This window comes from Takifugu flavidus, chromosome 2 (assembly GCF_003711565.1).
Source record: "Takifugu flavidus isolate HTHZ2018 chromosome 2, ASM371156v2, whole genome shotgun sequence".
Taxonomy (NCBI): domain Eukaryota; kingdom Metazoa; phylum Chordata; class Actinopteri; order Tetraodontiformes; family Tetraodontidae; genus Takifugu; species Takifugu flavidus.
The window spans coordinates 2031478-2058311 of NC_079521.1; the positions used below are offsets into that span (position 1 = coordinate 2031478).

General features: G+C 44.2%; 4 protein-coding genes across 5 annotated transcripts; 2 read left to right on the plus strand and 2 right to left on the minus strand.

Annotated features, from left to right (window-relative positions):
• Positions 1-858: 858 nt before the first annotated feature.
• On the plus strand, positions 859-2174 carry LOC130521494 (probable RNA polymerase II nuclear localization protein SLC7A6OS). Its single transcript, XM_057025089.1, has 3 exons — positions 859-1080; positions 1533-1847; positions 1989-2174. The coding sequence occupies exons 1-3, from the start codon at positions 892-894 to the stop codon at positions 2157-2159; spliced, it is 675 nt and encodes a 224-aa protein (XP_056881069.1). The 5' UTR covers positions 859-891; the 3' UTR covers positions 2160-2174.
• Positions 2175-3023: 849 nt separating this feature from the next.
• On the minus strand, positions 3024-16322 carry LOC130521493 (adhesion G-protein coupled receptor G5-like). Of its 2 annotated transcripts, XM_057025086.1 has the most exons (12): positions 16160-16315; positions 15898-15949; positions 15097-15181; positions 14890-15015; positions 14490-14651; positions 14352-14406; positions 14190-14281; positions 13982-14100; positions 13439-13719; positions 13202-13304; positions 12802-13127; positions 11805-12714 (listed from the first exon to the last, which is right to left on the minus strand). In XM_057025086.1, the coding sequence occupies exons 1-12, from the start codon at positions 16290-16292 to the stop codon at positions 12599-12601; spliced, it is 1650 nt and encodes a 549-aa protein (XP_056881066.1). In that variant the 5' UTR covers positions 16293-16315; the 3' UTR covers positions 11805-12598. The 2 variants fall into 2 exon arrangements, with proteins under 2 accessions (XP_056881067.1, XP_056881066.1); XM_057025087.1 differs by lacking the exons at positions 11805-12714; positions 12802-13127; positions 13202-13304; ... (3 more) ...; positions 14352-14406; positions 14490-14651 and adding exons at positions 3024-3916; positions 4004-4329; positions 4404-4506; ... (2 more) ...; positions 5496-5550; positions 5634-5795 and having other exon boundaries at positions 16160-16322.
• Positions 16323-17481: 1159 nt separating this feature from the next.
• Positions 17482-19865, plus strand: slc7a6os (solute carrier family 7 member 6 opposite strand). The gene is made up of 5 exons (XM_057023028.1): positions 17482-17705; positions 18172-18486; positions 18628-18834; positions 18923-19052; positions 19296-19865. Exons 1-5 carry the CDS (start codon positions 17517-17519, stop codon positions 19427-19429), a joined length of 975 nt encoding a protein of 324 aa, XP_056879008.1. The 5' UTR covers positions 17482-17516; the 3' UTR covers positions 19430-19865.
• A 195-nt stretch (positions 19866-20060) lies between these two features.
• On the minus strand, positions 20061-26834 carry slc7a6 (solute carrier family 7 member 6). The gene is made up of 10 exons (XM_057023017.1): positions 26590-26834; positions 22659-23154; positions 22367-22492; positions 21964-22108; positions 21763-21886; positions 21581-21684; positions 21404-21500; positions 20749-20898; positions 20431-20614; positions 20061-20359 (listed from the first exon to the last, which is right to left on the minus strand). Exons 2-10 carry the CDS (start codon positions 23116-23118, stop codon positions 20292-20294), a joined length of 1458 nt encoding a protein of 485 aa, XP_056878997.1. The 5' UTR covers positions 23119-23154; positions 26590-26834; the 3' UTR covers positions 20061-20291.

Consider the following 26834-nt stretch of genomic DNA (forward strand, 5'->3'; position numbering starts at 1 on the left):
CAAAGCATCTACAAGTGATCTTTATTTTAAAAATGGAATATAGAGGAAGTTCCCATGTAACATGATCATCGTGCTAAATGTCACGACAAGAAACAAAACCACTTCCCTCATTTGAATGCACGCAATGTACTAATTTGGTGACTGAAATGACAACTTAAAAATAATTACAGAATTCACTTCATCTGTGCATGAGCAGTTCAACACAACAGAGGGAAATGATAAAATCTGACTACAGTTAAGGATCTTTTCAACTTCCTGGGTTGCATCATGTGACGGTGACCATGCCTGAAGAGGTCAGGGATCAATTACATGTCAGTTTAATTCTGAAGCATTGAACATAGTCTTCTACCATCTGCTTGCATTTGCCTAAGGTAGAAATCTATATTATAATATCATTAGTGAAATAATATTTAGTTTGATCTTAAGGTACTATCAACAATATTTTATGACACTTCTATTATTTACATTTTGAAATATTTTGTGGAAATGTGGTTCTTTCAGACCCAAAGAGGTTAATCAGATTTTCAATTATAACTGTATTAATTATTTTGTAGCATGAAACAAAATAAATAAATCAATAAAATTAATTTTGTGATAATAATTACTACTATTTTATGCAAGACATATTAATTTAAACCTCTCATAATAGAAGTCTCCTTCTCTATTTTTGAGTAATGGCTCACATCTCGCTTTTGAAATTGACGTTTGAGTCAACGCATTGTTTTAATTACAGGTCCGCTCAAGTACACTTTAATTGCATATTGGTGCAAAACCGCAGGTATTATTTCTAATTTGTTGGTATAGGCCGCACGGCGGAACCGGATGTGACGTCTTGTAGTTGCTGCGGCATAAAAACCTCCTCTTGACGTCATCAAAACGAGTTCCGTCAATATGGATCCAAACGCGACGATTCTGCGAGTCAAGCGAAAAAGGGGGACCGACCCAGCCGATGCCTTGTTGTTGGCGTGTAAACGCATCCGTCCCGAAACGTCTCAGAGTCCAGGCGAAACGGTTCCGGAGCCCAGTGAAGCCGAGGTGGAAAGCTCCGTCTTTAAACTAGTGGCGACTGTAGCGACACAGGTAAGAGGCCCGCCGACAGCAGCACGGCGCTAACCGGGCAGTGCTGGCTAATGCCACCTGGTGCCAACGGAGCAAGGAAACGGATAAAAACACGTTAATTAACGCCTCGGGGAATATCGTAAACATGGCGGAATGAGTTTTATGTTGGGTTGTTTCAGAGGAAATGCGTCAGCTAGTTGTTGTTAGCAAACCACTCGGCTAGCGTAGGTTTGCTTGCTGCGAAACTGGCTGGTTACTCAGAAATGTTGCATTAAAACAGATTTTAGTTCTGTCTGGATTTCAGAACAGCGCTTTAGGCACCATTTCACCATCCATTTGGGTAAAAGTTAATTTTTACAAAGTGATGATGATGGTAATGCTCCCCAGAGTTCAATGTCTTCACTCACTGTAAAAGTGGAGTAGTTTTAAAAAATCCCTACCTCATAATTTACAGTGTGTGTTCTCACCGGCAGGATGCTCCAGTTGAGACGCAGGTTCGACAGGCCTTGGCTCGGCCACGGGTCGCCCATGCCTTGCGCCCGTCTGCTGGAAGCTCCCACCGGATAATTGGGAAACTGAGAAATGCAAAATGGTCCACTCGGAGGGAGGAACGCTACAAAATAATCTCAAGATCCCGCACAGAGTTGTTGGACTCACCTGAGCCCCAGGAGACGGTGGCTGATGTTCTCGTGGAAGAAACGGGGAAGAGGCACAAATGTCCAGGTCAAATCCAGGTGGTAGATCTCCTTCATGAGGACGAGGAGGACCAAGGTGTGTCACCAAGCAAGGTGGGTTGGTATTGGCAGAGGAAATAGAACCCACCTCATTTATGATGGCAATAATGCTAGTGGTGTGAAACGTGGCCCTATTTTTCTTGCTAGCATCACATCCTAACTGCGAATAATGATGGACTGTTTCCTGTCATACAGGTGTTGCCGTCGGATACGGAAGCAATCATGTGTAGCAATCGAGTAGATGTTTGCCTCAAAGGGCTTCACAAGCTGCACAGTTATGACATGCTAAACCCAAAAGACTGCAGTACACACACACACACACACACACACACACACACACACACACACACAAACAAACACATATAGCCAACCCTTTTTTTACAGCCAACCCTTTTTTAGGTGTCAAATACATACATTTACCATTTTCTAAAGGTTTCCTGCTTCAAATGGATTAAACCAATACTTCTACTACTACTACTACTACTATACTACTACTACTACTACTACTACTAATAATAATAATAATAATAATAATAATAATAATAATATAATAATAATAATAATAATGATGATAATAAAAGATGTAGATAATAATAATAATAGATGTCGAGAGTCTTCAGAGGGGCTGCGGAGGACACTTTGACAGGGTGGCGCCCATCAGGGGTGTCTGGGAGAGACTGGGGGGGACTGATGGTCGACCCAAAAAACCTGTGAGTGGCCTCCATGAGGAAACTCAAGGAAAAGTTCTGGTCCTTGATGAGTTCTGGACTGCAGAGTCACAATATCACTGACAGTGTTCTGTTACCTGCTATGACCTTGAACTGACCTTAATTTGCCAGTAGTAAAAGTAACAACTGAGGGATAGCGCCACCCAGCACCAACGATGGAAACGCACAGATGTTGCTGTTCTTCTGATTGCTAATATAATTTGATTTAGTTATATAATTCTCTTCAGGATCTTTAAAAAAAAACAAATAGAGGTATGTTGTCAACACATCAAAAACATTAAAACCCACTTTTTTCAGGGATGAGGAAGTCAAACAAGGTAACAGGTAGGAAAAACATGGATGAAGATTGATTATTATCATAATAATAAAAAAATATATAATAATAATAATAGCAATAATACGAATAATATACACTTATACGTTCGGCTCTTTAGCGCCGCCCTAGTGGCTTTCTGGAGCTTTTTCAAAAATATGAAAATGGAAAAAGATGGTGTGAATATATTTTTTGTTTTAATATAATTTCTGCCACAGGAAAAACACAAACATTCTTAAAATTTTCCAATGCTGTAAAAACTGTGTATAATAAATATTTAATTTCAACATCTCATTATAATAGAAGTTAAACTTAAAGCACCATCGTACACCAGAGTGGTCACGTGGTGCGTCATTCTCTCCAGGATGAGCTGCCCTGAGAATAAACATTTAATCAGGAATGCTTATTATGGATTTGCAGCCTACTTATTTTGAAAATAGGCTAATATAGCTAATATAGACACTTACAGCATGTGTTGCCTTCATGATAAGGCTTTTAACTTGTTGCGGCTCCAGACAGATTTGTTTTTTGTTTTTTTGTTCCAATATGGCTCTTTCCACATTTTGGGATGCCAACCCCTTGTCTAGTCAATCCACCTCACATTCATTAACTCATGTTAATGAGTTTGATCTCATTTCCTACAAGAACACCTTATTTGGATGTGTGATGTCACTCAGAAGCTGCTCCAATCTGCTCATTCTGAAGACAGGAGCTTCTTCAGCAGCTTTCAAAAGAAAATTTACACATACTCTTGATTGTTGGTCCAGTTCTGGGCCAGATTGTTTTAGCAGCAGGTTAGTTACTGCTGGTTTATAAGGCTGCACTATCCAGAAAAACAAACTTGATTCCAAAACCTGTTTCTAACCTTCCCCTTATCTTCAAAGTTCTTGGGAACGTTGTGGCGAGTGAGAGGATGAAGAGTTCATTTGAGATGTTTGGATGCATTATTAGTTTATGCTTGACAGATTAGTTGTTGGAACTGATCATCATCAGTTTTTGAGAGGACGTGTTCCTGAGCGAGGAGTTTTTTTCAACTCGAGACTTGCAGGTCAGAGCCAGGGACCAGAGGAAGATGAATATACCTGAAAAAGAGGACAGCAAAACAGTCATTTTGTCCTCAAATCACCACAAAACTGTATGGATTTCATATAAACTGTGCTCGCACTGACCCTGCAGGGAGTTTAGGACAGTGAATAAATAGATCCCAAGCAGAGAGACGTAGGTGAGTCCTGATAAGCCCCAAGGTAGGCCCAGCACACAGCTGAGGCCCAGCAGAGTGGAACCATCCCTCCACAGCCTGGCCCAGTTGTCGTCGTTCATCTTCTTCCAGCCACTGCTGCTTCCACCACCTCTCGTCCTCTTCCTCATTCCACACATCTTAAACACCACCAGGCAGACCATGCAAAAATTAAACAGTACCACCAGGAAGGGTAAGGCCGCGGTCGTGATGTAGCTGATCAACAGGCCCTGCGGGAACTGGCTGCTTATCCAACATCTGGGGAAAGAGAAGCTGATTTAGTTCAGAAAGAAGCAAACCCAGCATTCACCCCGTGAGTTCCAGCATCTTACAGCAGCACAGTTGAGTTGTGGTTGTCGTCACCTTTCAGTTGAATTGTGTGTTTACCATAAACGTTAAAGCTCACACAGAGCGCCGCGGTCAGCGTTGGCAAACCTGCGCCAAGACAAAAGAAGCACAGAAGAGACGTCAGCTGGACTTGAAAGCAAAGCCAGAACTTTAATTTAAGCCATTTTTGAAGAAAACATAGGAGAGAATAAGATCCTAAATACTTGGTACGGTCCCCTCACCCCATGCCACCAGGCTGAGCTTGAGCATGTATCTCTTGATATCGATGTTAAAGACTCTGACTAAGAGCAGGTAGAGATGGAACCCTTCCACAGCCATCCACAGGAAGGTGGCCATCAGGGAGCAGTGTAACAAGAGACCCAGGCCCTTGCAGATCCAGTCCTCATCAGCTACATCAAGCACCAAAACCCAGCAACTGCTCAGCAGGAAGCTGAGGTGGAGGCACAGCAACGCTCCTGTGAGGTGGAGGTGCACACAAACTGTCTTATCTGGACGCCGTTGTCTGGAAGACAAACAACATGGCGACCTTTTATGGCGTGCATGGAACAAATGGAAGCCATGTAATCAGACAAATATGCAGGATCAGGAGTGTTTTTGTTTTTGACACCAACTGACATAATAATCATGATAAAAAAATGTTCTCTTTTTTCTGAATTTCCACTTAATTGCATCAATGTGCACCCTGTATAAATAACCAGCTCCTTCCTGTTTCTGAGAACTGTCAGTGATGATGATGATGATGATGATGACACTAATGGAGAGTGCCGTTGCTTTGATGAGTTATCACGACCTCTCTTCACTTACTGTATCCTGGCATAGATGATTAAAGCCAAGATTGTGAAGAGGACAGACAGAGCGGATCCGGTGAAGCTGATGTAGCTCAATGCTGGGGCACTGGCTTTTTCCACTGCTTCCACTACTACAGCAAAAAAGCTGAGGTGGTCACAGCAGCAAACTATCTCAGCTTGAGTCACATTGGTATGGCAACCCTCTGTGCTCCAATATCCTGCAAACACACACACACAGAATTACAAAAACCCCACAAATGTTGTTGCATCTTGTCTTTGGATGCTCACCCGTTCTGTCATCCAGGTATGTCTCCTGCCAAAACACACACGCTGCCTCTTCTATCTGAAACATCGAATACGCTCGTCTTCAAAATGAAATAAAAGAATGGAATAATAGTCCAAGAATAATGCAAGAAAGACGTTCACCTCCTTATCGTGTCTGAAGGTCAATCTGACAGGTTGTAAGAGGTCCCTGACACGTCTGCTGCCGGCCTTCACGACCACAACTGAGTCGTCCAAAACAGTGCCTGAACGGTGGTGAGAGCGCCCTGCCGACCGTCCTTTCCCCCCACCTGGAGCGGGAGCAGGCTGCCAGCAACAAGGACATGTGACTTTAATGTACATAAACCCAAACCCAACCAGAACATGAAAAACATCACATTTAGCCAATGTGACAATAGAGCAATTCAGTTAAAGTCCCTAATGACACTTTGTAAATGTTTTACTTTGGAGTGATGAGCCTCACTGGACCCCAAAAATGTCATGACAGGACCACTGATACGCAGGACGACGCAACTCACCCAGAGCTTCAAGTCTTGCTAAAAAGAAAAGTGTAAAAAGACAAAGAGTAATCCACATTGTTCTGGAAGTTGGCACTGGGAAAGGACGATCTGTCGAATGACTGTTCTGCTTTCTGAAGGTTTGCTTAGATACGATCGGAGTTTTACATCTACATTACTTGTGGTTAGATGACAAAAAATACAGAAAGTCAGTCAATATGTCACACTCTGCTCCAGCCCATGGACTCAGTACTTTTCCACTCCCCTGCTCACACCACACCCTCTGATCACCACACCTGCCCTCACTCACTGATCACACACCTGCCCTCACTCATCAATCAGTTCACCTATCAGTATATATTCTCCAGCCTCACACTCACTCAGTGCCAGATTGTCCCTGCTATGCATGACCTTCCAGCGTTTACCTGCCTGTCTTCCCGGTATCGACCCTGCCTGTGTACGACCTGCCTGCTCTGCCTGACCCCCGGTAAATTAACTCTGTCTTCTGTTTTGACCACGAGCTCAGCCAGTCTCCCTCTGGATTGTTTGCCTGATTCTGCCTGCCTCCAGGTTACTGAACTTTTGCCTGCCTCGACCAAGTCCACTGTCCCGCCCTCGAACTGTTCTTTGTTTGCCAGATTACAGTTAATAAACCTGTTAACTGATCATCAGTTTATTGCCTGTTTTGTACTGCACTTGGGTCCATACCAAACCCGTCACAGTCGTGTCTGGTTTTGTGCTTTTCTGTCCACCTGCAGAAAGACCACCTGCCTACACACACACACACACACAAAGAATGTGTATTAGAAGCTGCAGCTGGCTCTATAAACAGGTGGTAATTTTACATTTGAAGATGAAAATAACAGCACCAAACTCCTTCACCACCACTCCTTGAACCCCACAAATGTTCTGTGTATTTCTATTAAACTGTAATCACATGAGTGCGGTCCTCTTGTCTCATGTTTAAAAATCCATCCATACTATGTGAACGACTAAGAGTTATTGCTGGTTTAGACTTTTACCTCCTGTGTTAGCTTCAAGCTGATTTTTGATATGTTCAAAGAGCGTCTAATCACTTCCCTGTGTAGTTATTTCCTTTTTGAGTGAACCTGAGTGGACTCTTCAGTGTTCACCTGTCCCCCAAACAACTCATTAGTCTCATAAAAAGTGCTTCTATGTGCACTTTTTTCTTTTTCTGCTGTGCTGTTCTTTTGCTGGTTGTAATCAACACCGGTCATCTGTTGAAAAGCCCAAATCTTTCATGTGGAAACTCCGGCAGACAAATCCTCGCTGACTTTCTATAATAATATGAATGATTATGACAGTTTTATTACCATAAAAAATAAGAAAGTAAAGCAAAGTTGCCAGAATATTTAAACAAAATTTCAAAACTTACAGATCATTTTCTGCTCTCTGTGGGACACGAGTGACGGTCCTGTTGAGAAGACATCCTGGACTCTCTGAGGAGGTCAAATCAAATCAATCTTTATTTATATAGCGTCTTATACAATCAAAATTGTTTCAAGGCGCTTTCCAGAATCCCAGGGCCTGACCCCAGACAAGCAACAGTGGCAAGGAAAAACTCCCCTTTAACAGGAAGAAACCTTGAGCAGGACCAGGCTCATGTAGGGGGACCCTCCTGCTGATGGCCGGCTGGGTAAAGAGAGAGGAGAAGGGGGAGGACAGGTAGAGGATAGGATAGGATAGGTTGGGTAGGAGAGGAGAGAGGAGGGGGGTAGAGGAGAGGAGAGGAGAGGGAGAGGAAAGGGAGAAGGAGAGGAGAGGCACAGAGCACAGAAACACACACAAAAAATATGATATACAATCACTTCAGCGGGGCCGGAGGTCATTATGCAGCTCTGAGGCCGGCGATACCTGTAAATAAATAGAGGGGGGGGGAGCAGAAAAACTACACAAGAACTAGTCTGCTTGATGAGGAGAGGAAACCATGACCCAGTGGAGTGACAGAGGCCTGTCAGGTGATCATGTTTCCGGACCCCGGCAGCCTCGGCCTATAGCAGCATTGCTAAGATGTGACCTAATGATTAGACGACCCCCTAAGTATAATAATTTGTCTGTCTATGATAATAACTGGAACTACTGAATTAGTAACAATAAGCTTTTTCAAAGAGGAAGGTTTTGAGTCTGATCTTAAAAGTAGCGATGGAGTCAGCCCCCGTACCTGGACAGGGAGCTGGTTCCATAGCAGGGGGGCCTGGTAGCTAAATGCTCGGCCCCCCATTCTACTCCTAGAGACTCTGGGAACCACAGGTAGACCAGCATTCTGAGAGCGGAGCGGTCTATTGGGCTGGTAAGGTGTCACTAGCTCCTCCAAGTAGGATGGAGCTAGGCCTCTGAGGACCTTGTAGGTCAAAAGAAGGGTTTTAAAAATTATTCTAAATTTAACGGGCAGCCAATGAAGCGACGCCAGTACAGGAGTTATGTGATCTCTTTTGTCAGTACCTGTCAGAACTCTGGCTGCAGCATTTTGGATCAACTGGAGGCTTCTTAAAGAGTTGTTTGGACACCCTGATAATAAAGAATTACAATAGTCCAGCCTGGAAGGAACAAATGCATGGACTAACTTTTCAGCATCAGGCTGCGTCAGTAGCTTCCTAATTTTTGTGATGTTCCTCAGGTGAAAAAAGGCACTTCTAGAGACTAATTTAATGTGTGAGTTGAAGGAGAGATTTTGATCAAAAGTTACTCCTAGATTCCTCACAGAGAGACTAGATGTTAATGAGATACCATCTAGAGTGATCATGTGATCTAATCTATCCCAGAGAGGTTCAGGACCAAACACCATGACCTCAGTTTTTCCTGAGTTAAGGAGGAGGAAATTTGAAGACATCCAGGACTTATGTCTTTAAGACAGGTCTGAAGCTTCACTAACTTCTCTGTCTCCTCTGGTTTCATGGATAAATAGAGCTGAGTGTCATCAGCATAACAATGAAAATTTATCCCATGCTGCCGAATAATGTTCCCTAAGGGAAGCATGTACAATGTGAAGAGGATTGGTCCGAGTACAGAACCTTGAGGAACTCCATGGCTAACCCTACTGTATGAGGAGGGAACACCATGGACATGAGCAAACTGGTATCTATCAGATAAATATGATCTAAACCAGTCTAGTGCTGTCCCTTTAATCCCAATCACATGTTCCAGTCTCTGTAACAGGATGCTGTGATCAACTGGATCAAAAGCAGCACTGAGGTCCAGCAGAACCAACATAGAGACCAGTCCATGATCTGAAGCTATGAGAAGATCATTAGTGACTTTAAGAAGTGCTGTTTCTGTGCTGTGGTGAGCTCTAAAGCCTGACTGAAACATCTCAAACAGGCTGTTCCTCTGCAGGTGCTGCTGTAACTGAGTCACCACCACCTTCTCTAGAACTTTAGAGGTAAAAGGAAGGTTGGATATTGGCCTATAATTTGCTAAGACATCAGGATCCAGTGATGTTTTTTTAAGCAACGGCTTAATCACTGCCACCTTGTAGGACCGGGGTTCATAACCTGACACTAAAGAACCATTGATCTGGTCCAGGATAGAACTGCCTATCAATGGTAAAACATCCTTCAACAGGTGTGTTGGGATGGGATCTAAAGGACACGTGGTGGTCTTGGATTTCTGAATTAGCGATGACGCCTCAGAAAAATATATAGGGGTGAAGGAGCTTAAGGGCTCGTTGGAGACCCTGTATGTTCCCACAGTCGGCACATCTGGTGATGGTCCAGTTGTTGGGATAGCCTGGTTAGCTTTCTCTCTGATAGCTAGAACTTTATCAGTGAAGAAGCTCATGAAGTCTTCACCACTCAGGGAAGAAGGGATACGTGGATCTAAAACACTGTGACTCTTAGTTAATTTGGCCACAGTGCTGAAAAGAAACCTGGGATTGCTCTTATTTTCCTTAATCAAAGAAGAAAAATAAGCTGTTCTAGCCTTGCAAAGGGCCTTTTTGTAACCTAATAGACAGTCTTTCCAGGCTACATGATAGCTGTCTGTTTTTGGGTCAACGGAGGTCACAATTTGTGTAGTGGACAATGGGACTAACTACCTACAGCTTCTGACCAGTTTCCATAGTTCAGGAAGAAGCGCGACAAGTAAGGCTGAGAGAAGCTTAATAAGGAAAGTGGAAGAACAGTCTGACCTCTGGAAGTCCCAGTGGTCTGGGACTGGATAAAAAAATGGCTACATTTGGGATTTGGACAGGATCTTTTTGTTCTGCAGTCCCTCCCAAGAGGAACACACCTCCAAAAGCTCTCCTGGGAAGATGGTGAAGAAGGGAATCCCTCACCATGTAAGTCAACAAGCTTTTTAAACTTTTTAAAGTGGTCACACTCCAGATGTTGGAAATGGAGCCACTTCTGAGGAGGATCTAGCATGAGGATCGAGGATGAAGACGTCCCGGGGAGGCCTGATGGAGGATGCATTTGTGATTTAGGCATCATGCTGTGAAAGTGAGGGACGAAGAAGGAAGACGTTTATAAAGTGCAGCAAATCCATATTTGGACACAAAATATGGCTCCCTGCTGAACTGGCCGGTGCTTGATTTGCTTTCTGTGCTGTCTGGGGAACCATTTAAGAGTCAAATTAACTATCAAAAGAGGTTTTCTGTCAAGGTTTTTGTTTATGTATTTGTACCACTGGGAAGGAGAAAAGCTGCTCTTACTTCCACGCTACGTTCTTGTATTTGATGTATTTGGTGTTCTACTGCCCCCTGTCGTATAACTGACTGACATGCAGCCATTTCATACATCAGCCCAACTCAGATTTGGTCAAAATTAGATATTTGGAGCCTGTTTTTTGGATTTGTTTGTTTGTGATTTCCTTCAAAAGAATCACATTGTTTGCCTCAAAGGGCTTCACAAGCTGCACAGTTATGACATGCTAAACCCAAAAGACTGCAGTACACACACACACACACACACACACACACACACACACACACACACACACACACACACACACACAAACAAACACATATAGCCAACCCTTTTTTTACAGCCAACCCTTTTTTAGGTATCAAATACATACATTTACCATTTTCTAAAGGTTTCCTGCTTCAAATGGATTAAACCAATACTTCTACTACTGCTACTACTACTACTACTACTACTACTACTACTACTACTACTACTATAATAATAATATAATAATAATAATAATAATGATAATAATAAAAGATGTAGATAATAATAGATGTCGAGAGTCTTCAGAGGGGCTGCGGAGGACACTTTGACAGGGTGGCGCCCATCAGGGGTGTCTGGAAGAGACTGGGGGGGACTGATGGTCGACCGGAAAAACTTGTGAGTGGCCTCCATGAGGAAACTCAAGGAAAAGTTCTGGTCCTTGATGAGTTCTGGACTGCAGAGTCACAATATCACTGACAGTGTTCTGTTACCTGCTATGACCTTGAACTGACCTTAATTTGCCAGTAGTAAAAGTGAGGAATGGCGCCACCCAGCACCAACGATGGAAACACACAGATGTTGCTGTTCTTCTGATTGATAATATAATTTGATTTAGTTATATAATTCTCTTCAGGATCTTTAAAAAAAAACAAATAGAGGTATGTTGTCAACACATCAAAAACATTAAAACCCACTTTTTTCAGGGATGAGGAAGTCAAACAAGGTAACAGGTAGGAAAAACATGGATGAAGATTGATTATTATCATAATAATAAAAAAATATAATAATAATAATAATAATAATAATAGCAATAATAATACGAATAATATACACTCATACCTTCGGCTCTTTAGCGCCGCCCTAGTGGCTTTCTGGAGCTTTTTCAAAAATATGAAAATGGAAAAAGATGGTGTGAATATATTTTTTGTTTTAATATAATTTCTGCCACAGGAAAAACACAACAAACATTCTTAAAATTTTCCAATGCTGTAAAAACTGTGTATAATAAATATTTAATTTCAACATCTCATTATAATAGAAGTTAAACTTAAAGCACCATCGTACACCAGAGTGGTCACGTGGTGCGTCATTCTCTCCAGGATGAGCTGCCCTGAGAATAAACATTTAATCAGGAATGCTTATTATGAATTTGCAGCCTACTTATTTTGAAAATAGGCTAATATAGCTAATATAGACACTTACAGCATGTGTTGCCTTCATGATAAGGCTTTTAACTTGTTGCGGCTCCACACAGATTTGTTTTTGGTTTTTTTGTTCCAATATGGCTCTTTCCACATTTTGGGATGCCAACCCCTTGTCTAGTCAATCCACCTCACATTCATTAACTCATGTTAATGAGTTTGATCTCATTTCCTACAAGAACACCTTATTTGGATGTGTGATGTCACTCAGAAGCTGCTCCAATCTGCTCATTCTGAAGACAGGAGCTTCTTCAGCAGCTTTCAAAAGAAAATTTACACATACTCTTGATTGTTGGTCCACTTTTGGGCCAGATTGTTTTAGCAGCAGGTTAGTTACTGCTGGTTTATAAGGCTGCACTATCCAGAAAAACAAACTTGATTCCAAAACCTGTTTCTAACCTTCCCCTTATCTTCAAAGTTCTTGGGAACGTTGTGGCGAGTGAGAGGATGAAGAGTTCATTTGAGATGTTTGGATGCATTATTAGTTTATGCTTGACAGATTAGTTGTTGGAACTGATCGTCATCAGTTTTTGAGAGGACGTGTTCCTGAGCGAGGAGTTTTTTTCAGCTCGAGACTTGCAGGTCAGAGCCAGGGACCAGAGGAAGATGAATATACCTGAAAAAGAGGACAGCAAAACAGTCATTTTGTCCTCAAATCACTACAAAACTGTATGGATTTCATATAAACTGTGCTCGCACTGACCCTGCAGGGAGTTTAGGACAGTGAATAAATAGATCCCAAGCAGAGAGACATAGGTGAGCCCTGATAAGCCCCAAGGTAGGCCCAGCACACAGCTGAGGCCCAGCAGAGTGGAACCATCCCTCCACAGCCTGGCCCAGTTGTCGTCGTTCATCTTCTTCCAGCCACTGCTGCTTCCACCACCTCTCGTCCTCTTCCTCAATCCACACATCTTAAACACCACCAGGCAGACCATGCAAAAATTAAACAGTACCACCAGGAAGGGTAAGGCCGCGGTAGTGATGTAGCTGATCAACAGGTCCTGCGGGAACTGGCTGCTTATCCAACATCTGAGGAAAGAGAAGCTGATTTAGTTCAGAAAGAAGCAAACCCAGCATTCACCCCGTGAGTTCCAGCATCTTACAGCTGCACAGTTGAGTTGTAGTTGTCGTCACCTTTCAGTTGAATTGTGTGTTTACCATAAACGTTAAAGCTCACACAGAGCACCGCGGTCAGCGTTGGCAAACCTGCGCCAAGACAAAAGAAGCACAGAAGAGACGTCAGCTGGACTTGAAAGCAAAGCCAGAACTTTAATTTAAGCCATTTTTGAAGAAAACATAGGCGAGAATAAGATCCTAAATACTTGGTACGGTCCCCTCACCCCATGCCACCAGGCTGAGCTTGAGCATGTATCTCTTGATATAGATGTTAAAGACTCTGACTAAGAGCAGGTAGAGATGGAACCCTTCCACAGCCATCCACAGGAAGGTGGCCATCAGGGAGCAGTGTAACAAGAGACCCAGGCCCTTGCAGATCCAGTCCTCATCAGCTACATCAAGCACCAAAACCCAGCAACTGCTCAGCAGGAAGCTGAGGTGGAGGCACAGCAACGCTCCTGTGAGGTGGAGGTGCACACAAACTGTCTTATCTGGACGCCGTTGTCTGGAAAACAAACAACATGGTGACCTTTTATGGCGTGCATGGAACAGATGGAAGCCATGTAATCAGACAAATATGCAGGATCAGGGGTGTTTTTGTGCTTGACACCAACTGACATAATAATCACGTTAAAAAAGGTTATCTTTTTTCTGAATTTCCACTTAATTGCATCAATGTGCACCCTGTATAAATAACCAGCTCCTTCCTGTTTCTGAGAACTGTCAGTGATGATGATGGTGATGATGGTGATGGTCTCTTCACTTACTGTATCCTGGCATAGATGATTAAAGCCAAGATTGTGAAGAGGACAGACAGAGCGGATCCAGTGAAGCTGATGTACCTCAATGCTGGGGCACTGGCTTTTTCCACTGATAAAACTGGGTTCTGCAACAGAAAAGAGAAACTTATGAAAGTTTCATCAACCAAAAGAGCAACGTCAGCTGAAACTGTAACTAGTGATGCGCGCTATTTACCACAACTACAGCAAAAAAGCTGAGGTGGTCACAGCAGCAAACTATCTCAGCTTGAGTCACATTGGTATGGCAACCCTCTGTGCTCCAATATCCTGCAAACACACACACACAGAATTACAAAAACCCCACAAATGTTGTTGCATCTTGTCTTTGGATGCTCACCCGTTCTGTCATCCAGGTATGTCTCCTGCCAAAACACACAAGCTGCCTCTTCTATCTGAAACATCGAACGCGCTCGTCTTCAAAATGAAATAAAAGAATGGAATAATAGTCCAAGAATAATGCAAGAAAGACGTTCACCTCCTTATCGCGTCTGAAGGTCAATCTGACAGGTTGTAAGAGGTCCCTGACACGTCTGCTGCCGGCCTTCACGACCACAACTAAGTCGTCCAAAACAGTGCCTGAACGGTGGTGAGAGCGCCCTGCCGACCGTCCTTTCCCCCCACCTGGAGCGGGAGCAGGCTGCCAGCAACAAGGACATGTGACTTTAATGTACATTCCCTCACTGGGAGTTTGAAAGTTGTACAAAATCATTATCCTGAACGACAGCCTCTTATATCATTCGGATTTTTCCGACATGTTTACAGATCTCTCCCCCATTTGATCCACATTCCTGCTGTGATGCTCTCTGAATTGCAGCTGTTTTCTCTACTTAAAGAACGGTATATTTGTAGATCTCAGAGTGTTTACAGCTGTTTACCTGGAAGAAGTTGCTGTTGAGCACAGTGACGACCAGCAGCACCTCGTCATCGGACACGTTGCCTCTGCTCATTTGGAGAGCCGAGGATGGGACGTTAACCCTACAGTTAGTCACTGATCTTTCAGCCTGAATACACAGAAATTAATTAGAACAGGGAAGCGTATTAAATCGGAATATCATGTTTATGTACAGAAAATATGGCCTCACTTCTTCCGACACATTTACCCTCAGATGGTGGAAGTTAAAATGTCGCAGTCTTTGCCTACAGGTGGTAATTTCCCGCTCATAACACCTATCAACACAGATGTAATCAGTTACAATACACCTGAACTGGAGGCTTGCACGTTTCACGCCTACTTATGTTTAAACCTTCAAAGTGTAGGAAAATTCGAAATGACGCTGCAGTAAGTTTCATTTCCTTTAAAGTCCTTGTTGCTACGTCATGGGGGGCTAACACGGATCACTTCATGGCAGAGAGCGTCTGTCTGCGTCAGAAGCCTTGACTTTCCTCGAAAGGGTTTTAGAACGTTTCTTTTTAATACAGCTTTTTAGTTCAGCTTTGTATGCCGAGAAAAGACGGAAGATGGTGTGGAATTGATCACAAAGCGGACTGATTAAGCACGAGCTTGACTAAAGAATACCAGCACTCATGGTCCAGGAGAGTCTGACCTTTAAAGGCATCAAGTCATAATTTCTAAGATCGGATGAGTATTTTTGATCAGCCGACATGGTCACAATCACACCTTCCTGAGCTAATCAGCAATCAAATATTCAATGGGTGAAAGAAAAACTGAAAGAATGTCAGACATTGAACAGAAAATAAAACTATTAGTGAGGGTTAAAGTGAAAAATTACAGAAGATCTGACTTCAGGAGCAGATGGAAAATATCCTTTCAAAACATCAGTTATTATTGTCACATAGAGTAAACTTAAAATACCAAGTGAATAAATCTGTGAACTGCCACAGGGCAGTAGGGATCATTACTAACAGCACATTTCCTGACTTACTTTGTCCAGGAGCCGTTTGCTTGCGAACACCAGTGGGGAACAGCATTGCAGTCTGTAGAAATCAAGGTCAGAGAAAGTCACAAGATAAACCCAAACCCAACCAGAACATGAAAAACATCACATTTGGCCAATGTGACAATAGAGCAATTCAGTTAAAGTCCCTAATGACACTTTGTAAATGTTTTACTTTGGAGTGATGAGCCTCACTGGACCCCAAAAATGTCATGACAGGACCACTGATACGCAGGACGACGCAACTCACCCAGAGCTTCAATTCTTGCTAAAAAGAAAAGTGTAAAAAGACAAAGAGTAATCCACATTGTTCTGGACGTTGGCACTGGGAAAGGACGATCTGTCGAATGACTGTTCTGCTTTCTGAAGATTTGCTTAGACATGATCGGAGTTTTACTTCTACATTACTTGTGGTTAGATGACAAAACATACAGGAAGTCAGTCAATAACCTGTATTTCAAAAGAAGTCTGTGTGTTATAACAGTGGGAAAAGTGGTCTCAGTTCAAAAGGTCCATAATACTACTACTACTACTACTATACTACTATAGTACTACTACTACTACTACTAATAATAATAATAATATAATAATAATAATAATAACAATAATAACGATAATAATAATAATAATGATAATATAATGATAATGATAATACTAATAATTATACTACTACTACTTCTAATAATAATAATGTACAGACAAAGCATCTACAAGTGATCTTTATTTTAAAAATGGAATATAGAGGAAGTTCCCATGTAACATGATCATTGTGCTAAATGTCACGACAAGAAACAAAACCACTGCCCTCATTTGAATGCACGCAATGTACTAATTTGGTGACTGAAATGACAACTTAAAAATAATTACAGAATTCACTTCATCTGTGCATGAGCACAATTCAACACAGCAGAAGGAAATGATAAAATCTGACTACAGTTAAGGATCTTTTCAACTTCCTGGGTTGCATCATGTGACGGTGACCATGCCTGAAGAGGTCAGGGATCAATTACATGTCAGTTTAATTCTGAAGCATTGAACATAGTCTTCTACCATCTGCTTGCATTTGCCTAAGGTAGAAATCTATATTATAATATCATTAGTGAAATAATATTTAGTTTGATCTTAAGGTACTATCAACAATATTTTATGACACTTCTATTATTTACATTTTGAAATATTTTGTGGAAATGTGGTTCTTTGAGACCCAAAGAGGTTAATCAGATTTTCAATTATAACTGTATTAATTATTTTGTAGCATGAAACAAAATAAATAAATCAATAAAATTAATTTTGTGATAATAATTACTACTATTTTATGCAAGACATATTAATTTAAACCTCTCATAATAGAAGTCTCTCACAAAGTTTAAACCTTCTCTATTTTTGAGTAATGGCTCACATCTCGCTTTTGAAATTGACGTTTGAGTCAACGCATTGTTTTAATTACAGGTCCGCTCAAGTACACTTTAATTGCATATTGGTGCAAAACCGCAGGTATTATTTCTAATTTGTTGGTATAGGCCGCACGGCGGAACCGGATGTGACGTCTTGTAGTTGCTGCGGCATAAAAACCTCCTCTTGACGTCATCAAAACGAGTTCCGTCAATATGGATCCAAACGCGACGATTCTGCGAGTCAAGCGAAAAAGGGGGACCGACCCAGCCGATGCCTTGTTGTTGGCGTGTAAACGCATCCGTCCCGAAACGTCTCAGAGTCCAGGCGAAACGGTTCCGGAGCCCAGTGAAGCCGAGGTGGAAAGCTCCGTCTTTAAACTAGTGGCGACGGTAGCGACACAGGTAAGAGGCCCGCCGACAGCAGCACGGCGCTAACCGGGCAGTGCTGGCTAATGCCGCCTGGTGCCAACAGTGCCAACGGAGCAAGGAAACGGATAAAAACACGTTAATTAACGCCTCGGGGAATATCGTAAACATGGCGGAATGAGTTTTATGTTGGGTTGTTTCAGAGGAAATGCGTCAGCTAGTTGTTGTTAGCAAGCCACTCGGCTAGCGTAGGTTTGCTTGCTGCGATACTGGCTGGTTACTCAGAAATGTTGCAGTAAAACAGATTTTAGTTCTGTCTGGATTTCAGAACAGCGCTTTAGGCACCATTTCACCATCCATTTGGGTAAAAGTTACTTTTTACAAAGTGATGATGATGGCAATGCTCCCCAGAGTTCAATGTCTTCACTCACTGTAAAAGTGGAGTAGTTTAAAAAAAAAATCCCTACCTCATAATTTACAGTGTGTGTGTTCTCACCGGCAGGATGCTCCAGTTGAGACGCAGGTTCGACAGGCCTTGGCTCGGCCACGGGTCGCCCATGCCTTGCGCCCGTCTGCTGGAAGCTCCCACCGGATAATTGGGAAACTGAGAAATGCAAAATGGTCCGCTCGGAGGGAGGAACGCTACAAAATAATCTCAAGATCCCGCACAGAGTTGTTGGACTCACCTGAGCCCCAGGAGACGGTGGCTGATGTTCTCGTGGAAGAAACGGTGAAGAGGCACAAATGTCCAGGTCAAATCCAGGTGGTAGATCTCCTTCATGAGGACGAGGAGGACCAAGGTGTGTCACCAAGCAAGGTGGGTTGGTATTGGCAGAGGAAATAGAACCCACCTCATTTATGATGGCAATAATGCTAATGGTGTGAAACGTGGCCCTATTTTTCTTGCTAGCATCACATCCTAACTGCGAATAATGATGGACTGTTTCCTGTTGTACAGGTGTTGCCGTCGGATACGGAAGCAATCATGTGCAACAACACAAAGATGCTGCGGCAGCGCCTGAACATATCTGGAGACGGGCTGAGGGAGCAGAACTGGGATCAGGATTCTGAATACGTCTATGACCTTTACTACCAGGAAATGGCCACACCAGGGTGGATCCAGGACATCCTGTCTGTTCGAGCATATGCTGATGAAGGAGAACTGGTGTGTGGATGCAGGAATGGGAAGGGGGGGGGGTTGTGTTTAAGTAGTGCAGTTGGTCTTACTGGGATGTTGCTGTTGTCTATAACAGGTGCCGGACCTCGTGGTCCACGAAGAGGAGGTGTACGATGATGAGGACGATGAAAATGATGAAGCAAACTGGAGGAACGACTACCCTGATGAGAGCGATTCAGAGGGTGACAAAGAGGAACGCTATGGTGGTGTGTATCTACGTTGTGGACTTTGGCCTGCCTACTTCACACCTACATAATTCTTCCGTAGTGTCTTAATTTACCGACCTGATCAAATGAGTGTTTTTTTAATTTTATTTGTCGTTTAATCGTTTCAATTACTTAAAACTGCAGTTGATGCCCAAATCAAACCAAACCCTTTTAATGAGCAGCATCCATGAACAGTGAGCGGCCATGGGAATAGTCATGTTTTCTCTGTGTGTGTGTGTGTAGCTTACTGGGAGGAGGAACACTCGTACAGCCAGGGCACCTGGCACCAATACCAGAGGGATCTGTTGCGCGAGCTCAGCTGCTGTGATGAACGTGACGATGAAGACGATGGTGGCTGCACGTATGATTCAGACTGATCGGCACCTTCTAGCCTTGATGTTGTCATTCCTAAATGCCACCAAACTCGGTGGACTAAGATAAATACACAACTGCTACAATAGCAGGTTAGAAAACCAGAGAAATCTGCGTTGTAGCATGTTGACCTGTGGCATTAAACCTCCAGTGGAGTCAACACTTGAGCTTCAGCACCACGTTTTAAGTCAGTCAAATTTGACTGCATTAAATATATTATTCTGATGGTTCTACTTCTGAAAAGGTGCAGCTGGGGTTGTTTCTTTTCTACGTATGAGGCGTTAGAGATGTTGCATGTTGGTGTTTCAGGAACGTGGGTGGAATGTGATTTTGTATTTTATTGTATGTGAAGGTAAAACCTGTGTGTGTGTGTGTGTGTGATGTGCCCTTTTGAAAGAACCCTGTAATTAATGTAGATGTGTATAAAGTTTTGAAACCAAACTGAAGTATCTGAGACGGTGACTTGAGTAGATGCAAATGTTGGCCCTGAAATTTAGCAACTCGGCTCAAAATGGGGACGGACATCAGCGCAGTCTGAATAAATCAGCCACTCGAAGGATTAAATAAAGACTCAACACCCTGCAGAAGCAGCTCTGAACACTCGGCTATTTCACTGGGGCTCAGGAAAACATTGAATTTTCATTTGAAGGTAAAAGATTTCATTTTATTTAACTGAGGAAGAGTTGTGTTGGAGGTAAATCAGTCAATCGTTCCACTTAAAGAGGACCAGGCACATGTTATTGGCAGTCTAAGATATAAAACGAGGCAAAAGTGTCATACAGTTCATGCTCTCCTGAGGACAAGTGCACTAGTGTCGTCTCCTCGGTCGCCGCAGGCTCTTCTCAGCCGACTGCTGGTTAAAGGCCGTCACTCACTCTTGCCCATCTCTGTCTGTACGCAGTAGCAGGTGTACTGGGTCATGCGGGTCAAAGCACCTGCAGGGGACAAACGCGCTGTTCAGAAGTGGTGCGGACAAGGAGTGCCGGCAGAAGGGTGCGCCACTCACGCAGCAGTTTGGTGATCAGCGGCGGTCGCTTGGACTCTGGTAGATAGACGCCCATGAAGTAGACGGGCACGCCCGACAAGGCGATGGCGATGCCGATCAGAGAGTTGATGGTGTCGCTGTAGAGCGGGACCACCACCAGAAAGATGGTACACAGGCAGAAGACCACTGGGTAGAACAAGGTCAACTGGGAAGAGTCGGGCACAGAAGGCAAAATTAGAGTTTAAATGACCTCAAACACGTGCTCGCCGAGCAAGTCACATGCAGGATAAGTTGGGGAAAAAACCCAAACCGGGTGCAGCTCGGTGTCACTGGTCTCACCTTGACGGGCCGGGGTCTCTCGGGCTCTCGCCAACGGAGGTAGATCTGTCCAGCGATGGACAGACCCACAAAGAACCAGTAGCTGAAGCTGTAGTAGTTGATGAGCTGGAAAACATCTTCCACGGTCAGGTAGACGAGTGCCATCAAACACTGAGACACAAGAGCAAAAGGACTTAATTATCCTCACATACATCAAGGTTTTTGCTTTAAGACAACAGGAAGTGGTCCACTCCCTCGCGGTGAGGAGGAGGTTTCCGCTTTACCTCAGCTCTGTCATGTTCCCCCCCGACTACAGGCGTTTTGTTTAGAACAGTACAGTAAAAGTCTAATCATTTTTGACCTCTCACGGGCTCCAACAACCCGGCTGCTGAATGACGGTCAGTAGAAAGGTGAAGGTCAGGTCAGAACAAACCTTTGCTGCTTAAAGGTGTGTTCGGCCCCTCCTTTGGGACCTCTGTAGTCTTATAGTCGTCTTTAAACCAAAGGAAAAACTGCTAAAAAGCTGTTCCGAGTTAACTTCTGGCTCCTCATTTCATCAGAAGCTGGAGCTATGCTGGACTGATACACTATCGCAATGATTTCGGAAGATACCATTTAAAATCCAACAGGACAAACTGTCGCTCAGCTGTAAAATATACGACATCCCATCCCGTACATTGAAGATGAGGGCAGGTATCGGCGTGAACCTCTCCACGTGGATCATGGACAGCGCATCCGGAAGGTGACCCTCGCGAGAGCCGACAAAGAACAACCTGGACACAACAGGGCAGCTCCAATACGACATGTCACGGGTTCTAATAAAGCAGGAGCGCACGTGTGTGGTCACGGGTACCTGGATGCAGCTATGATGGAGGCGTTGAGGCCCCCGTAGCAGGACAAAGCTACGGCGATGGGGATGACGCAGCTCATCACGCCCAGAGTGTGGTCCGCAAACGTCTGAAATCAGAGGCACAAGGTGGCTCCGCGCACGTTCAGATCGTGCACGTGCAGCTGCTGCTTTGCTCCTCCACTCACCACTGCCACAGCGTCACTCGCCATGATGGCGTTCATGTCCAGAACGGCGTAGTAGGCCACGTTGGTGAGGATGTAGATGATGGTGACAAAGGGCATGGAGATGGCGATGGCCAGGGGCAGATTCCTGGAAAGACAAGAGGCTGCGTCACTTTTAGCCACCTTGAGCCCTTTACTTATTTCCTATCCTGATTTTAAATGCACCTTTCTGGGTTTTTGATCTCCTCAGTGACAAAGTTGAGAGTGTCCCAACCAGAATAGGAGAAGAGGGCGGAGTAGAGTGCCAGTGCAATATTGCCAGGATTTGTGGACGATCCCTGAAAAGATGACTCAAAGTTGGACGTGTAGCCTATGAAAGAAGCAGAGCGATTAAAAGTTATCATCAGGTGACAGAAAATGTAGGAAATCTAATCTGCTCCGGCCAGCCGGGAGAGCCCGTTTCAAATAGTGTCCCGGCACAACAAGAGGTCAACCATCCATTGTTGATCTAGTCCATAATTACACACGTGCATCCACACAATTAAAAGCAACCCGATGTCCTGGGTTCATCTTACTCCCTCCTCCCTCTAAAACGATGCCCTCCGAGGTCAGGAGGGAGGTGACTTACCCTGACACAGCTTAACAAGTCCCGTGATGATGATGACGATGAGGGCAGCCACCTTGGCATAGGTGAAAATGTCCTGCACGCGGGTCCCCCATTTCACGTAGGCAGAGTTAATGAAGGTCAGTAAACCTACGGAGGGAGGGGGGGAGGGGGGGTTCACAGATGTTCACAGAACCAGACATGAGCAGCCCTGGAACATGTGTACTTACAGATAGAACCAGACATGAGCAGCCCTGGAACATGTGTACTTACAGATAGAACCAGACATGAGCAACCCTGGAACATGTGTACTTACAGATACAGGCTGCGGCGGTCAGCCTGGACGCCACGTACGGTGGCTCGCACGTCGGAAAGAGCGGCTGCACCAGATAGTTGGCAAATGTGATGGCGATGACGGCCTGGCTGGTGGGCTCGATGATCAGCAGAGACGTCCACAGACGGATGAAGGCGACGAAGCCACCGAAGGACTCCAGGATGTATGCATAGGACGCCCCCGACTTGGTGATAGTGGTGCCCAGCTCAGCGTAACAGAGCGCCCCCACTACTGAGAACAGGCCTCCGATGGCCCAGATGACCAGCGAGAGCCCGTAGGAGGCGCTGTAGATGAGCACACCCTTGGGGGAGACAAAGATGCCGGAGCCAATCATGTTTCCCACGATCAGGCTGACTCCATTGAGCAGCGAGATCTCCTTCTTCAGCTGCATGCTCTCTTTAGGTGGACTCGCCTCACTTCTTGATTCTCCAGGACGCGCCATGGTGGCCTCCTCCAGGCTCGGAGCTCACGGGGGAACCTGAACGACAGGTTGAAATCATTTCTGGGACACACAGAGAGAACTCCAGGGGGGTTCCTTGTGGGTCTGGCCCACAGCCAACAGATATCAAGCTCGGTATCAAGCTCAACAGACAGTGGATCGAACAAGTCCCGCGTTCTGTAAATACCGTTCCTGACAGACCTGTTCATGGGACAACCTCATAATTTGATTAATGCAAATCCTGCTGCTCTGATGACCCGTGGGAACATTTGATAACCAGCCAAAAACACACACGCCGCACGGCCACACCCCACAGTGGAAACACGAGCCAGCCGAGGCTTTGCTATCACATTACCGAATAAATGTTCAGGGTTTCCAACAATGTCAGATCCAACCACCGTGAACACCACCAGTAGTTTGGATGCTCTACCCGTCTACCCCCCTTTATTTCAACCGTCTTTCCTAAACTCAATTGTGCCCCTGGAAGCAATGTCCAGGCCTCCAGTTGAGCAGACATCCCAGGATAAGTGAGCAAAAGCAGAGCAGGATTAGCAGAAATTTGCTCTGGATGTGCTTTACTTTGTATCTTGAGGGACACATTACAGCAGTACAATATTACCCCAGGTACAACAGCCCTCAACCTCGTCACTGACAGAACACACATAATGAAAAGGGCTCATGAAGATGACTCAAAGAGCCATTAATAGGAAATTCTCGCTTATCTGAAAATCCCACAACCACATAAAGACTCTGTTCCCGTTTCTGGAAAAACAACCCAGACAGACGGGGTGTGTCTGTAGCCCAGCACACAGCTGCTTTTAATGTGGCTGAAGAGATCCCGGAAAAACTCAGCTGCACAACATGATCAAAAGCTTTTGTGGGTACTTTTAACAAAACAATCATCTAAATTTGAATAATCTGAACGGTGCGCATGGTCCTGGAATCCAGAATGAACTTAATAAAGTGGGTGTTTGTTGCATCCCTGTGGTTTAATGAGCGAGCAAAGCTTTGACAGTTCTGCACAATTCTGTCCAACATCTCAAAAATCCTTATGAAAGCAACAAAACTCCTTTGCAATCGAGACTAGGACTGGTGTAAACTACAAAACTGCAGCCTTTTCGGTGGAAAGTGCGAATGAACTAGGAAAAAAGACAAGATTAACATCTGAAATCCTTTGAATTTCCCCTACCCATATTGAAGTTTGCCTCTTCTTAACCACAACATGAGCCAACATGTCAGGTGCGCATGCCATCTGAAGGGCTCATAAATAAAGACAGAAGCCGCCTCCCAGACTATCGACCTGGTTTCACGACCCTTTCTGCCCCCCCCCCCCCCCCCCCAGTCCTGCTACCATTAAAAGGACAAGACTATACCAACATTACACTGATGCTTTGAAGTATGAAGGTGGAGCTCTAAAATGCAGCTCAAGAAATTAGTGAAGCTGTGTGGAAACATGAGGCGAAGGACCTGCGATGTACCTGATTTTACCCACACGTGACCTTCACCAAATACCAGCACATGTAGGAAATGAGAGGACTTTCCATTTGTACAAGGGTCTATTGTTCTGTCAGGATAGAGCCAAGGGAGTAGATCACTCCTTCTCCTGCGCCGTTACAATTATAGATACAGCACCTTTCCCAGCTCGAGGTCACAAAAGGCTCCACATTATGAAAGACAGCTCCTCCAGACTCTCCCGGTCTGTTTTATTCCATCTTTTCCCTCAAATCAAGACAATTTCTCCTGCAATAACATGTCTAATTTCTTCTTCAGGTAAGTTCCACCACATTTTCAAGCAAACATGATATTGTGTGAAGATAGATGGAATATCAATAGACACCGTTTCTACACTGTTTTGAATTTAGCATGCAGGAGTACATAAAAGCTTCATTCTCAGACCATCACACGTGACCACAATGCTTCTTTTCTTTTTTTTTTAAATGCTGCATCTGCCTGCAAGTATAGCTACAAAATCCTGGGGTGATGTCAAACTTGTGTTTTGTTTTTTTGGGTTTCCTCCTGTAGTACAAAACAAGCTCAGCAGGTTAACTGGAGACTCTAAAGTCTCTGTGACTCACTGGTCTGTTCCTGCCTCTTGTTTTTATAACCAATGAGGCAGAATCCAGCACAACTGGGTCCAACAATGAGCGAACAAAGCGACAAGTGCTCGATTTACATGCTAGTGCCTAAATCAACACCCAACTGCCATTTTCACACTTTCCTTCAAACATTAAACCCTTCACGGCCTTTTATCTCCCTGATGGGCTTAACCTTGCACCGTTTTAGACCTGCTTTAACGTCCCTCTGCCACCGGGTGGCGCTGTCGGAACACTGTGAGGTCCTACTGCCCCAATATGAAGAAATATCCTCCAAAAACAGTGTGTTGGTATCATAAACAATAAGCACTCTGCAATTAAACTACTAATTGTTTTTAGTTTTCTTTTAAAAATAAAAAGGGTGGGGCGGTGGGGCGGGGGGTAGATAGGAGGCTCTTCGGCTGCCACTTTATCTGCGTATTTTCATCCATGGAGTTATCTTTATATTACAGATCTATTCTCATTTGTGCTCAAAATGGCCTCTTGTGGAAGCAGCGCCAGAAGGTCGAACCACAATTTGTCCTTGTGGACTTTCAGCTCATTTCCTTCTACACAGGAATGCACTTGAGTTCTATACTAGGATCAAAAACAAACACCTATACATAGGAGGACACAACAGTAGTTATTCAGTAATAACAGCTGCTCCTGTTGTTAAACACATCCGGATGGTCACAAGTTCACCCTCCCGAGGTGCCCGACTGTTCTCCCCTCACATCGTGACAGACCAGACTCCTCTTTTCACTCTCCAATTTGACTGAAGGGTTGTTTCTTTTTTAAACATTGGCTTCAACACTGCAAAAACAGTCAGAACAGGGTCATCTTAGTCCTTGTAGCACCATGAATAATCAAATTTCATCTATTAGGCAGCACAGGTTAGACAGATTGAAACGTAAGGATCACTGGGGATAGGAGCACTCTATAAAAGGTCAAAAAATAATCATTTTAATGCCACAATATGTGCAGATATCCCATCCATATACGCTGTTAATTGAGCCATTGTCACTTAATGTACTTCCGTCTTTGACTTTCAAAATAAACTTACAGTTATTAGCGGCTAACAGATTTTCAAAATTAGGCTTACGGTTTGTAAAAACAAGCCAAAAAAAGAAATTAAAATTAGCCATTTTTAGAAGAAAAGGTGACGGAAATGTTGGCTCTAAGCACTTTAAAGGCCAACTCAAAGGCTCTACTTATTTTGGTTCTCATGACGACCGTCCGGTCACAGCTAAATACGCTCAGCTTGTCGCGCTTTTACGCGGAGATGAGTCCTCTTTTGTCCCTGAAACGGAGGTAAAATCGCCCAATTTGAAGCGAGTCCAGCAGCTGCACCCGAAATGGCCGCCGTTCGCAAGTCGTTCGGGGTGTTTATCTCTTGATTTACCTGCGCTGGTTTGTCTCCGACAGCCAGCCGACCGGGACCGTTCACTGGAGCATCGGGCCGGTAAACAACTGGCTGCCGCTGCGGCACCAAGGAGGCGTCATGTGACCCCGCTCCTGCACCACGCGCACGTTATAAAAGCGCAGGTGACAGGGGAGACCTGTCAATCACGGCTCCCACACAGGTGTTCCGCCAGGTACAATTAGAGGCGCCCAATCACAGACAGCTTCCAAACCACCAAGCTGATG

What these genes read in the sequence shown, in the direction of transcription:
- slc7a6 (XM_057023017.1), bottom strand. Translation starts at nt 23,118, where the DNA reads ATGGCGCGTCCTGGAGAATCAAGAAGTGAGGCGAGTCCACCTAAAGAG. An exon ending in ACTTGTTAAGCTGTGTCAGG is followed by an intron (nt 22,109 to 22,366) that starts GTAAGTCACCTC and finishes CTTCTTTCATAG; the next exon opens with GCTACACGTCCAACTTTGAG. An exon ending in CGAGTGACGCTGTGGCAGTG is followed by an intron (nt 21,685 to 21,762) that starts GTGAGTGGAGGA and finishes CTCTGATTTCAG; the next exon opens with ACGTTTGCGGACCACACTCT.
- LOC130521494 (XM_057025089.1), top strand. Translation starts at nt 892, where the DNA reads ATGGATCCAAACGCGACGATTCTGCGAGTCAAGCGAAAAAGGGGGACC. An exon ending in TGGCGACTGTAGCGACACAG is followed by an intron (nt 1,081 to 1,532) that starts GTAAGAGGCCCG and finishes TCTCACCGGCAG; the next exon opens with GATGCTCCAGTTGAGACGCA. An exon ending in AAGGTGTGTCACCAAGCAAG is followed by an intron (nt 1,848 to 1,988) that starts GTGGGTTGGTAT and finishes CCTGTCATACAG; the next exon opens with GTGTTGCCGTCGGATACGGA.
- slc7a6os (XM_057023028.1), top strand. Translation starts at nt 17,517, where the DNA reads ATGGATCCAAACGCGACGATTCTGCGAGTCAAGCGAAAAAGGGGGACC. An exon ending in TGGCGACGGTAGCGACACAG is followed by an intron (nt 17,706 to 18,171) that starts GTAAGAGGCCCG and finishes TCTCACCGGCAG; the next exon opens with GATGCTCCAGTTGAGACGCA. An exon ending in AAGGTGTGTCACCAAGCAAG is followed by an intron (nt 18,487 to 18,627) that starts GTGGGTTGGTAT and finishes CCTGTTGTACAG; the next exon opens with GTGTTGCCGTCGGATACGGA.
- LOC130521493 (XM_057025086.1), bottom strand. Translation starts at nt 16,292, where the DNA reads ATGTCTAAGCAAATCTTCAGAAAGCAGAACAGTCATTCGACAGATCGT. An exon ending in TCAACAGCAACTTCTTCCAG is followed by an intron (nt 14,652 to 14,889) that starts GTAAACAGCTGT and finishes TGTTGCTGGCAG; the next exon opens with CCTGCTCCCGCTCCAGGTGG. An exon ending in ATCATCTATGCCAGGATACA is followed by an intron (nt 13,720 to 13,981) that starts GTAAGTGAAGAG and finishes TTTGTTTTCCAG; the next exon opens with ACAACGGCGTCCAGATAAGA.